Genomic DNA, 12,371 nt, shown 5'->3' with positions numbered 1-12,371 from the left:
GTCACATTAACTGTGTCAATTGCTGTCATAGCATGACAGCTATGCTGTATTAACAAAAATTAAAATAAAAAAGGTATAATTCCACATAATATTTTTCTAGATAGAAAAATGTGGTTCAGTTGAAATTTCAGCCCTTGTCAGCTAGTTATTTGCAGAGATGAAAATGTATAGAAATGTGAAAGTTCCACTGTAAAACCCATTTATACTGCAGGTCATGATTGAAAAACTCTGGTTTATATGTCTTAAAAGAGGCTTATGTGGCTTATCTGCTTCAATTGCTCTTATGAGAGAAAATTGCCTATCATTTGTGCTGTTGCTGCCATTTTCTCCTGCTCAAGAAAAAAACATAGCCTGAAGAAGGGCTTTAGAGTATTTTGCAGGGCATTAAGTCTAAAAGTTAAGATGCAGATTCTCATAGGGCTGTAGGAGTGGTTTTTCGTAATCTGGTATCCTGTAGTTTTATATGGATTAGAATTGTGATGAGCTCAGACCAGACGAACACACACAGATCTCACTGCAATTGGAGTGCAAGTCAGTGCATGCATTTAACAGTGCAAACATTTTAAAAGTAGGAAAATACAGGGCCTCTTATAAGCAGCCACATGGTCTGGGGAAGACTGCATTGAGAAACAGAGAAAAGCGAGAGGGGCAAGAGGCAATGGTCATGTATGTCCTGGCAGACATGGACAGCTATGAAAAGGTTTAGCACTCATGATCTGTGTATAAGGAAATGCCATGCTTCTCCTTGAGGAAGAAGTACAGCACAGCACAGGGCTTTTAACTAATCTTTTAGCAGAGTGATATTCTTTTGTGACAACTATTTTACCTTAAGAGATTTCATTCTATGGTTTCAGCAAGGATTACAGTAAATTATCAATTTAGGTAAAGTCACAATCTAAATAAACAAATTCAGTCTAAATCCCTGCTGGATTTAAAGTAAAGATTTGTCTGTCAAATACTTCTAAGCATTTTCGTTTTCTATAGCAACAGTTAATTGGATATGCAACTGTCAGTTTAAATGCTTTAAATGAGGCTGATGGGATTAGTAATTGAATGCTCGGATTAATGATTTACTGCTGGCTTGGCTGCCCTGTTCCTTGCTTACAGCTATGCTCATGATAACTCCCTATACTTCTTAGATGGATGGAATAGTGTAACTGCAATATAGTTGTGATAGAATGAAATACAGGTATGATACATGTCGGATATAGACAGTGTATTCCTGTTGACACATAGAACAATTTTTAATACTGCAGGGAGCAAAGAATTGTGATCAAAAGCTAAAAGCAAGAAGTCTAATAGCAACTGCCTAACTACAGTTGGAACTGAAAGTCTCACTCACTCTCCAATTAAAGTAGTCATTTATGGTTTGAGTCAGAAAGCAAACCTCATTGTGAAATAAAATCCAAGTCAGTGAGTGGAGGCTGACAAAGGGATTTCTGTAAGAGGTAGTAGGATTTCAAAGGGAGTGGAAGAGATGAAGTCTGTGTACTCCCAAAGCATCTGCTGTTGGAGAAAGAGACCTGACTGCAAAGTTTAGTGATGTAGAGGAGTCTCATTGGCGATGCTTAAATCTCTCATCTTGTTGGGAACCGCTGAGAAGAATGGAAGCATTATGACTCTGATAGGGAAGTGGTTACAGTGTTCTCTGTGTGATTTTTAAGATCTCTCTTTGCTGCTTTAAAAGACCAGAAATGCAGTGCACTCCTTGGGGTGTCACAACTTTCAGGGCCAGCTAACCTGTTCCAGTAATTTCTTTATTCTCACAGCAACCCAGAGTCAGAAAACTTTACCATTCGTTTGCCTTTTAAGTTGAAAATTCTAGCATGGTCTTGTTGGTTTATAAAAGAATTTTGTTTTTTGTGTCCAGCTGATCAGTGTAGTGCTTGAGCAAGAAAGCCATAAGGAAAACTTTCTGAAGCACTGAGATGTATACATAAATTACAGAGCTGTGATTTGAATTCTTCATTTTGCCTTACATGTAGGCCTCCAAAACCACTCTTAATGTCAGAGAGACCCTTATCACCACAAACTGAAAATTTAAGTTCTTCTTAAGTTCCCTTCAGAATTAAAATGAGTCAGTGCATATTAGAGTTTCTGTTGAACACAGTATAATAATACTTATTTTAATACTAATATTAAATTAGAACATGTTTCTGTTCTAAAGATTCTATCTTGGGAAACATTATCTGAAACAGCTAACAATGTTAGATGTTATAATTACTTGTATTTATGATATAGTTATAAACAATTATAAAGTAAATGATTGTAACTATTTAGAAATAATTACAAAATAATGATTGTAATAATAACCCTGTAGTTATTTATATTTATTATATATCATATTATATTTTAATTTACCAGAAATAAACAGGAAATTCAAAGTTATGCTCTGCATATTTCATCTCACAGAATATGCAAAGTTCAGCTGAAATGTGGAAATGTATTTATGGCCTTTGCCCATTATCCCAAGATTTAAGATTAGGTTTTCAGGCAGAGTTTCAGCTGCAAGCAGTTTGGTATTCAGAAATCACTGTATTCATCAGCTTCTGTCTCTCTCCTGTATGTGAACTTCATTTAATTCAGGAAATACTTTTTTTGTTGTTGTTTCTTCCTGTAATTAGTTCCTATTAAAAAGCCCAACTCATCCTTTTCTAACCCAAATAAGACTATCTTTTTTTCCCTTTTGTTCCTTATGCAGAGGCATTAATCAATTTGACTGGTCTGGACCCTTCCAGCATACATTGTACATATTAATTTTTTTTAATATATACTTACTCAGTATTCAGACCAATGATTCTATTTTGGAACAATTATAAAAGCCAGAAAAAAAAAAAAAAGTAGAATCTTAGTTTTGGTCTCAGAATGACATTTCTTTCTTCAAAATACTCTTGCAATTAATTTTCTTTCTAGACATCAGGTTTTCCTCCTTTCTGCTTTTATTTATATAAAGCAATACAGCTATTTCAATAATCATCTGATGAAGTAATAGTTCTAGGAATGTATTGTAAGAGGAAAATTAGTGGAGCCTTTCAGAACTTGGAATGAATGAGAGGGAGATGCCTTTTTTCGTCTCCCAGCTGAATAGATCCTATCTTCAACCTTATTTTTGATTTGTGATTCAGGAAACCTTGATTGATTCACTGGCACATTTTGAATTGATTTAATTTGAAATGTTAATTACTGGAAATGTTAGAACACTTTAGAGTTAAAAAGGGCATGAATGATGGCCTAACTTAAAGTCATAAAATAAGAAATTCCACATCAACAGAAGAAAGTAGATCTTATTCTAATTTCACATCTGTTAAATTGTAATTATTGAAGCAAGAAAGAGTGTGACTGGAGATATTTTCAATTATAATGGAAGGAATGGGGACTATTCAGTTTTACTATTTCATTCTGAGAATCCAAGTCACATTTCCCTTCCACGTACGTTGCCTGTTCAGCCTTGGAAGTGACTTACTCCTCTTTGGATGGCCTTACTCCAGTTTTGGGTTGCATGCATATATCCCAGTTAGATATTTGTACAAAGTGCTTTAGTTTTTCTATATAAATTCACAGAATCAATTAGGTTGGAAAAGACCTCTGAGATCATTGAGTCCAACCTGTGACCCAACACCACCATATCAATTATTTGCTAAACTTATAAAACTCTACATGCCCTATATCATGTGTGCATCTTTGGTGTGTATTTCAGCATGTTGTGTACCTGGAGGGATCTTCATTAAAATCATAACCACAATTTATCATCTAACCTTGTTTGGCTCTTAACTGTAGCGCTCAAAAGGCAACAGAGATTGTGGCAAAGGTGTCATATTGATATACATTTAAAGGTTTAGTTGATCAAAACACTTAATTCTTCAATATACTTTCTAGATCTCTTGAGGTCTGGGAGTTTTATTCCTTTATAAATTGCCAAGTTTTTGTTAACTGTGAAGGATGGGGAAAAACAACTGGTCAACTGTTTGCATCAACAGGTACAGCAATGCTTGTTTTAGTTTGAAGGCCAGCAAGGGTCCTTTGGCTAAATTACAGGTGAGTAACCTTTTAGGGAAAAGAAGTGACTAAATGTTGAAGTGAAATATTAAGGATGTCATTTTAGTTCTTCCTGGAGTGTACATTTAAAGCAAACCTGTTGATGATGTCTGCATTCCCTGTGTGGGTTTGTGCCCCAGAACAGCCTGAGTGCCCACAACCCAAGGTTCTTGTGGATGAAACCCCTCAGGTGATGTATTGTTCTCCAGCCACTATGGGCAGGTGCAGTGGAGAAAAGAATGGGAAGACTTTTCATGCGGCTGGTGGCATCTTGAAGAACTCTATAGAAAAGTGATAGGGAACACAACTGAATACTGAAGATGTTGTGGAACTTCTCCAGGCACCTGTATTTTCTGGATTTAAAAATTTCATATTATCAATTCTGTAAAGCAGGAAGAGGAAAATATGTGCCCTGATTTTTATTGAAGGAAAAGGAATGCCTTACACTTTAGCAAGACTTCAGCAGGATTTTGAAACATATCTTAATTTTTACAAGTCATGAGCACCTAGACAATCTCATTGCCTTGAAATTAAAGAAAAATCAGATCATTATTTTACCCTTTTTGTAAATAGGTAGTACTGTGCAAAACTGAGACACAGATATTGAAAACAGAGTCACAGAGGATTTTAGGCATTGCCATGGTCAAGGCAATTTTCATCATGTTAGTTTAGGTGGGAAGTCACCAGTAACTAGTAGTAGTAGATGGGGGAAAACTGCCAACAGACTAGGGACAGAGGAGGACAGTCAGAATTATGGAAGGAGCTGTACACTGGGATGGAATCTGGCCTTTGGTGTAAGTGCCACTTGTGTAAATTGCAAAGGACCTACAGTGTTAGTGTTGGCTTTTCTGTTTGTTCTCAGATTTACTTATACTGCCTTTGTTTGAAACACAGAGATTGGACCAGGACTTTCCTATATTTCAGTTGTGCCAAAGTGATTTATAGCAGCTCTGATATCAAACACAAAACTATTCCAATGGAGAAACATTTGCCAGGTGCCCTGAAAAATCAGGTATTTTTATGCAGTTTTGGATCATGTTTATTTTGCACAGACTACCTTAGCACTTTTTAAATTAGTGTTATTATTTTAAGGCCAAGTATACAATCCTATATTGGATGTATATCAAAGATGTAACTAATTAAATATATAACTGTGTTGTACACTGGAGAAATTATTTTAGTACTTAAAGTCAAACACACTTGTGATTTTTTCTTTTTTTAATGTCAATTGTTGAACACTGTGAATTATAAATTTAGGCTTTAAGTATTTATTCTGTTAACTGATTAAAATTATTTATTGTTTTAGTGTTCTAAGAAAGAAAACTAAAGACAAAAGTATGTTTCAACTGTTGTGTGTGCACTACAAATTTTGTAATTACGGAAAAAAAGTTGGCATGCTCAGATGGCTTAAAGAAAAATTGAGATGATATTTGATTAAACAGAGAAAAAATAGCACTTCAGAATTTTTGCAGTTAGGATGAAGAATTTATTGTATGTACAGTTAAGCAACTCTACTGTGGATGTAGTTCCTCTTTAAAGAAAACGAATACAGTAATCAAAATAGTTCTAGCATAGAAATTACAATACAGACTGAAACTTGTCTAAACCAGAAATTAGTTATTTGACTTGAAAGAACACAGAATCCAAAACAACAAATCACAGTTTGCATCATTAACCAAGGACAGTAAAAAACTGTACAGTACAAGCAACACGTTACAATAAGTTATGACAAATAAGGCAGTCTTTCTCATTTAGGACAAAAGGGATAAAGGGAAAGGTACTAAAATCTCATAAAACCACCATATCTTTTTTCCATCTCTGGGACTTCTTTGGAATAAGTTTCCCCATCTTCTTCTGAAGGGAGAATGGAGTCGGCAAAGCGCTTAAGGAACCCACCATATCGTTTCTGGTAATCCAGCCACCACTCTGGCCTGCCCACTCTTCTCATGAAGCCACCGTATCTCTTTTGCAGCTCTTTGGCCTCATCTTCCAATTCAGGGCTGCGCTTTATGCTTCTCATGAAGCCTCCATATCTTTTGCTGACATCGCCGTCATTTTCATTTATCTCTCGATAGTGCGCCGCTTCAGGGCTATCCCCTGTTCCTAGAAGCTCCTTCAGCAGATCAGAGGAGTTGGCAAGGGCATCGTCATCTGAGTCTTTCTTCATAAACCCTCCATACCTCTTAGCCAGGATTTCTCCTCCATTAGCTTCATCCTCTGGTTCTGCCCGATAGAGCTCGTCCATTTTCTTCATGAAACCCCCATATCTTTTCATGAAGCCTCCGTACTTCTTTGCAAGCAAATGGTTCTCATCCACCTCTTTCTTGTCTCCTGGAGCAATGTTGCCATCCTCAGAAAGATCCAGCTTTGCCAATTGCAAGAGCTCCTTGCAGGTCTCCCAGGCTTTGGCAGAAGGCAGTTTTCCTTCACATTCTAGTGTACATGCCTGAAAAATGGATGTGGTTTACTGAGAATGATTTGATAGTAACTATCACCTCGCTACGACCTTATCTTAGATTTACTTGTTTACCAAAGAACATGAGCAAGCCTCTCTTTGTGAGTGGCTTGGAAGAAATGCTCTTTGCTCAGCTGGTTGAGTACCTGTCTGTTTTGATGTTCTTCATATCCCTCTCTGAAGGACAAGGTAGTTTCCAGTCTAAGAGACAGACTACCAGATAATAGGAATTGTGGATCCTCTCTGTCAAGGTTGCCACTATGTTTCTGTTTCAAAGGAAGGCACAAGTACAGTTCCTGTATATCCCTTACACTTGTGTGAGTTATGATTTATTTTTAAAATTTACTACTGAGAAGCTAAAAATCAATTGTGGTTTACTGTGTAATGCAAGTGTAGAAGCATATTCAATCTTCATAATTAAAAGTATCATTCAGAAATTTTAGAGAAATCTCACATCATTGCAAAGAAGCCAGCTGTACTGCACTGTTCAGTATCTTCAATGCATTGCATAGCTATAAAGGCTGTGTGTTGCCATTAGTTTCTCTTTGTGTAACAGATCATTCCAACATGTACCAATAGAAATGTAGAGATACAGGCTCTCTTAGGGCAGGATCAAAGTTCCTTTTTTGCTCGCTGGAAAGCAGTGACCATCAAAGAGAGGGAAAAAATCCTAAGCTGTGTTGTTTCTGACTATATTGAAAAATTTCCAGGCTACAACATGAAAAAAGCTTTCAGTACCTTATGCATGTCTCATAACCTGTCTTGTGATGATAATAATATGGATATTAGCTACTATTATCTCTCTTGTGTAGGGGAACTTACTTCTTGTGCAGCCATACCCTTCAGTTGTAAAATAAGTGTTTTTTCTTCTTGCTCATAGTTTTCCTACCACAATAGGTAAAGAAAAATCATCAATATTTTCAATAAGAGAAACACATTCTGACTATAGATGATGTGTTCTAAGGAACCTAGCATTCTTTAAAATGTGAAATTAAACTCCAGTACAGTTGTCTCATTGTCCACTGCACAATCTGTCTCTTCAGCCTAACCTTATTCTGAGAAATTTAAATATGATTTTTTTTCTATGATCACAAGAAAATTAAAGGAATTTATATATTTTGTAATACAATAATTTAACCGGCACTTATTACTATATATTATAGTCATGCTGTAAAGAGAGTAAGATTTCAGCTTCAGTCTGACTTTGGAATTGCTCTAAATCAAAGCAAGAATAGGTCTCTCCCTTTCTCAGTTAGTTTTAATAATTTCCTATTGTCAGATGAACATACTCCATAAGTGTGAGTGACCAGGTACAGTGTGAAATGTCGCATATCTTACAAATACAATGTAGTAAATTCAGTTATTATGTTGCTAGATACTCATACCTAGAAACAATCATTTCCAAGAATTGTTCATACATGTTTCACATGTACAAGGTATGCTACATTGCTTCTTGACCTATTTAGCTTATAAACATTCTTACAGAATAGGACTTTGATTCTTTCTTTAATGGCTACTGAAGGTGTGCAAGAGAGACTGTCAAAATAGACATGCAGAACATATACTTTGAAAAGCCCTCCCTCCATAAGGGCAAACTACCCCCTTTTTAACCCTAGTTGACACTAAAGCTAAAGTTTGATTTAAAGCTAATGTAAGCAGAGGAGGAAAAAAAAAAGTAGAGGGAACTGTTTGGCCACCTGTCCAAATAATATTGCCCTTCTGAGCCTGTTATGATTAAGAGCTCTTGAGCTTTTGGAGTAAGTAGAAGTACTCAGTGGTTCCTAATTCTGTGAAAGGCTAGAGAACCAAGTCCTTCCTTTTGCATGATCCCAAATAATCAGTGACACAATAGGAAGAAACGTTTAAGATAATTTAGATGTGCCGAGAGCATGATGCCTCAATGTGTGTATTTGAGGTTGGGAACAACTGATGCCACTGGCAAAATACTTGGCAGCCAGCATTCCCACCTTCTTCAGAAAGATTTGAGGGACCCCAGACTTTCACTGACCCCCGACTTTTAATTTCAAATCAAATTGCCTCTGTGACTGTTATTTTAAATTATTTCAAATCTTAAAGATTACAGATAACCCCCAATAACGCAACTCCACACCCCACCTCCCAGTCCCTCTCATTCTGGTCTTAGCACGATTTGTCTTAGAGGCCAACGTCTTCCACAGCCATATTCCTAACGCCGTGCAGCACCGTGCAGAGAGGAGAAACAGTGAAGATACTGCTACTCAAATAGGCTTTAAACCCACTTTTTTTAGTTGGAAAGAGCTGGATGAGATTTCAAGCAGATCTTTCAGCTCGACAGCCATCCCGCCCGGAGAGAGCTCATCTTACCATGGAGCCAGGGGACAAGGGTCGGGACCCTCCCTCCCGTTCTGCTCGGCTTCCCCTACGTCCTGTCGGTGCTGGAATGCCTGGCAGCGACCCGTCCTTCCCTTGCAGAGATGCCCTCTCCGGTCGGATTTCCCTTCCTCCTTTTCATTCGCTCTTTTCCTGGCTTCCCGCGGGACTGCTCGGCTTTGTGGTTTGTCTCCATCCCCGTCCCCGAAGGCCGCCGCTCGCCGTCGGGCAGCGAGAGGGACGGACGGGCTGGGGGGCCCCTTTGTATCAGCGCTCTCCGCTCGCTCCTCGCCCTCTGCCAGCGCCCCCAAAACCCGCTTCTCCTTCTGTCGCCCCGGTCACTTCCCGCACGTTTAATTTTTTTTATTCCCATGTATTTTCCCCTCTCCCCCTTTCCCCCCTTCAAAGTCAGCGTGGAAGCGGCCGGGCCGCGGGGACTCGGGGCGCTCCCGGCCCGAGCCGCTTACCAGGGGGTGGATGCCGGCGCGGGGTCCCAGGCGGTAGGCGCAGGCGGCGCAGTCGCGGCCGCAGTCGGCCCGCGCCCTCGGGAGCAGGCAGGCGCTGAGGGCCAGCAGCGAGCAGCCGAGTCTCAGGAGCAACGCCATGGGGCTGTAAGAAGGAGAGGTCAGCCGGCAGCCGCCTCCTCCCGCTCCCATCCCCGGCACGGCCTCCCCCAGCCTCGGAGCAGGAAAAGGCGGCGTGAGAGGGTTCAAACCAACTCCGCTAAACACACGCTTTCTAGAGCCGGGGTGATTGCGCTTGCCAGGTAAGCGGGAACTTTAACTAAGCAGGCGCTTGGCAGCTGCAAGGCAACTGACCTGCGTTCGGAACGGGAGCGGACCCGGAGGATGAAGCTCCCAGAAGATCCCGTCTGGTGAAAGTGCTCGTCCCCGAACACTTTATGCCTCCCTGCCTGCAGGAGCCGGCACCGCAGGGGAAGAAGAGACGCGCCGCGGAGCGGCACGGGCGGGATCCCGTCCCCTCCCGGGAAGGTTTCCCACCGGGACACCCCGAACAGCCTCCCCGACGCCTGGCACCAGCCCCGGCAGAGCCGCCCTGGCCCTCCCTCGGTCCCGACCGCGGGCAGAGCAGCTCCCTCACTCACACAGGAGCTGCCCTCGGGGCTCCCGGGAGTTGCCGAGAAAGAAGCTGCGCCTTGCTGAAGCCTCGGCGTCGGAGCCGCTATTATTTATAGCGGGACCGAGCAGCCTCCGGAGAAGCCCCGGGGGAGGCAGGCACAGCCGGGCCTGCGGGCAGCTCCAGCGAGGGCGGCTCGGGGGCGCCGAGCCGAGCCCGCTGCCGGGGCCGGGCGCGCCGCTGCGGAGCGTGTGCGGGCGGCGGCGGCGGCACTTTATAATTCGTGACCGCGGGGAGAAGGCGGCCTCCCCCAATCGCCGTCGGGCTCCCGCTGACGCGGCGACTACGACATCCCCCCAGGCGCCACCGCCCGCCGTCCGTGACTCCGGCGGGGCTTGGGATGAGGGGGTGTGTGTGCCCCTGCCATCGGGGAGGGGGGAGCGGGGAACCGGCCCCAGGAAAGTTACCGGGGGAAGTTTTCACCGGGGGCGGGCGGGGAATGAGGCAGCGCGTGAGTCATGCGGGGGTGGGCGTGCGGGACGGGGCGGCAGTCCCTCGGAGGTAACCCCACTCCCCGGGGCAGCGGACGCAGGTTCCCGAAAGAACCTCGCAAAACGCGGAGAGTGGGGCTGGGTTTGAGAATTTTTGGCATGGGGTTGTTTTTTGTTGCTTTTTTTTTCCCCTGTTGGGTTGGGGTTTTTTGTTTGTTTGTTTTGAATTCTTTTTCCTTCTCTGTTTCCTCCCTCTCTGCTACTCTGCCAAACCCCAAAGCTGCTGGTGCTGAGAGTTCTTGTTGCATGTCTTCTGCCCCTCTCCCTGAGCCTCAGGTGTAGAACACCTTGGGAGAAGCAGATTTTATTAGACCAAGGAAGAAGACAAGGGTTTTAGTTTGAAACGATTGGAATTCACAAGTATGGGTAGATTTGCATTGTTGTCACAATTTTGGTGCCCAGGAAAAAACAAATAGTAATGAACCAGAGAGAAGCAAACCTCCAAGCAATTCTACCAGGTTCTCAAACACAGCAGCTAGGGCTGCTCACTGTTGTGCCCCGACTGACATCTTGGGGAGTAGGCATAAAGCAATGACACTGACCCCTGACACCTCTTGTTTGTAGAGGGCTCTGCCCCAGCTGCATTTCTTTGACTGTCAGATGTCAACTTCTACATCCAGCCCCAAATTATTTCTAGCTGGTCTATAATAACTCGTTTTTCTCCCAGCATTGTTCTTCAGTTAAAAGAGCATTTTCCCTTATCCTGGTGTGTTTCTGGAGTGGGATTATTCTCTATAGTCCTCATTTTGCCGAAGTGAACAAGCTGTGCTCTTCATTCTGCTGTCCTAAGATGTCATGTGAATGTTCTGCTCTGCATTTGCTTTGGTTGGAGTTCATAATTTCTGTGCATGAGTGATAGGAACAGAACACAGTATGTCAGTTGAAATTTCGTTAGGACAATAATGCATAATTATGTTCCCTGGAGGAAGAAGACACCTCAATTTATACCTCCCCAGGTCTCATTTGCTTTTCCTGATGCTGCAGTACATTGATGTCACACACTCACTGAGATACAGCCAGATCTTTATCCTTTAGAAGTAAGAGGAAATACAGTACTATTACTGTATGGAAACCATGATTTTTTTTTTTTTTTTTTTTGCTGCTTTGTCTTTATATCAGCTATCAGACTCAGGCTAAAGATGCAGAAATGAATGTGAAATGGATTTTTAGAAATACAAAGCCAAAGGCATTGCTCTTGCCTATAATCAGTGTATGTGAGAAGAGAATCAGGCTCTCTTTTTATGCAGTAATATCAGCCAACTTTGTAAGTGAACCCTCAGTAGAAGAGGTAGACATTTTAAAAGTCATCCCTGTGGGTATATTTATGTTAGCATGTGAGGGATCTACATTTGGAACAATGAGCAAATTGCTATGCCACTGAATCAGCAGGATTGCTTTCAAGTTTGCTCCTGAGTTAGTTAGGGAAGCACTGACTAACTCCAGAAGTGACACATTTGATGTCTCCTTTGCCGTAAAGTTGCTCAGTACAAGCAGAACTTTTTGTGATGGACATCATCAGAGTAGTCCTCTGGGTCACTTACTGACTCTCAGCTCTGCCATCATTTATTGGCTTGCTCTCTAACAGTCAGCACGGTGTGACAGGACAGACAGCCCAGTAGTGTCATGACTGTTCCTCCAGCAGCGTGCATGCCGTGTCCCTGGGCTGAGAGGCTGCTGCTTTCATCATTCTGCACAAGAGCATCTGTGCTCAGCCAGCTCACTCAGCTCCTCAACCTGCCATAGCCCTCACTGCTCTGTTTAATGTCACTCATTGTGCTTAATCTGTTCATGATGAAAACCAGTCAGTGTTAGAATCTCACTGTGTGCAGAGGTGCAGATAATCCCTGTGGGTAAAATACAGATTATAACAGGAAAAGATAAAGGATGAAGTTAGAGTAAAGCAT

At 41.9% G+C, this 12,371-nt stretch overlaps 1 protein-coding gene across 1 annotated transcript; it reads right to left on the bottom strand.

The window, feature by feature from the left end:
• Nucleotides 1–5,498: 5,498 nt before the first annotated feature.
• On the bottom strand, nucleotides 5,499–10,159 carry PENK (proenkephalin). The gene is made up of 3 exons (XM_021555675.2): nucleotides 9,945–10,159; nucleotides 9,307–9,448; nucleotides 5,499–6,481 (listed from the first exon to the last, which is right to left on the bottom strand). The coding sequence occupies exons 2-3, from the start codon at nucleotides 9,442–9,444 to the stop codon at nucleotides 5,816–5,818; spliced, it is 804 nt and encodes a 267-aa protein (XP_021411350.1). The 5' UTR covers nucleotides 9,445–9,448; nucleotides 9,945–10,159; the 3' UTR covers nucleotides 5,499–5,815.
• Nucleotides 10,160–12,371: the final 2,212 nt, after the last annotated feature.

Source organism: Lonchura striata, chromosome 1 (assembly GCF_046129695.1).
Source record: "Lonchura striata isolate bLonStr1 chromosome 1, bLonStr1.mat, whole genome shotgun sequence".
Taxonomy (NCBI): domain Eukaryota; kingdom Metazoa; phylum Chordata; class Aves; order Passeriformes; family Estrildidae; genus Lonchura; species Lonchura striata.
The sequence above is the reverse complement of the archived record's forward strand: the minus strand, read 5'-3'. Positions and strand labels throughout refer to the sequence as shown.

Coding starts and splice junctions, on each gene's coding strand:
- PENK (XM_021555675.2), bottom strand. CDS start 9,444: ATGGCGTTGCTCCTGAGACTCGGCTGCTCGCTGCTGGCCCTCAGCGCC. Junction 6,482..9,306: donor GCGCCGGCATCCACCCCCTG/GTAAGCGGCTCG, acceptor TCCATTTTTCAG/GCATGTACACTAGAATGTGA.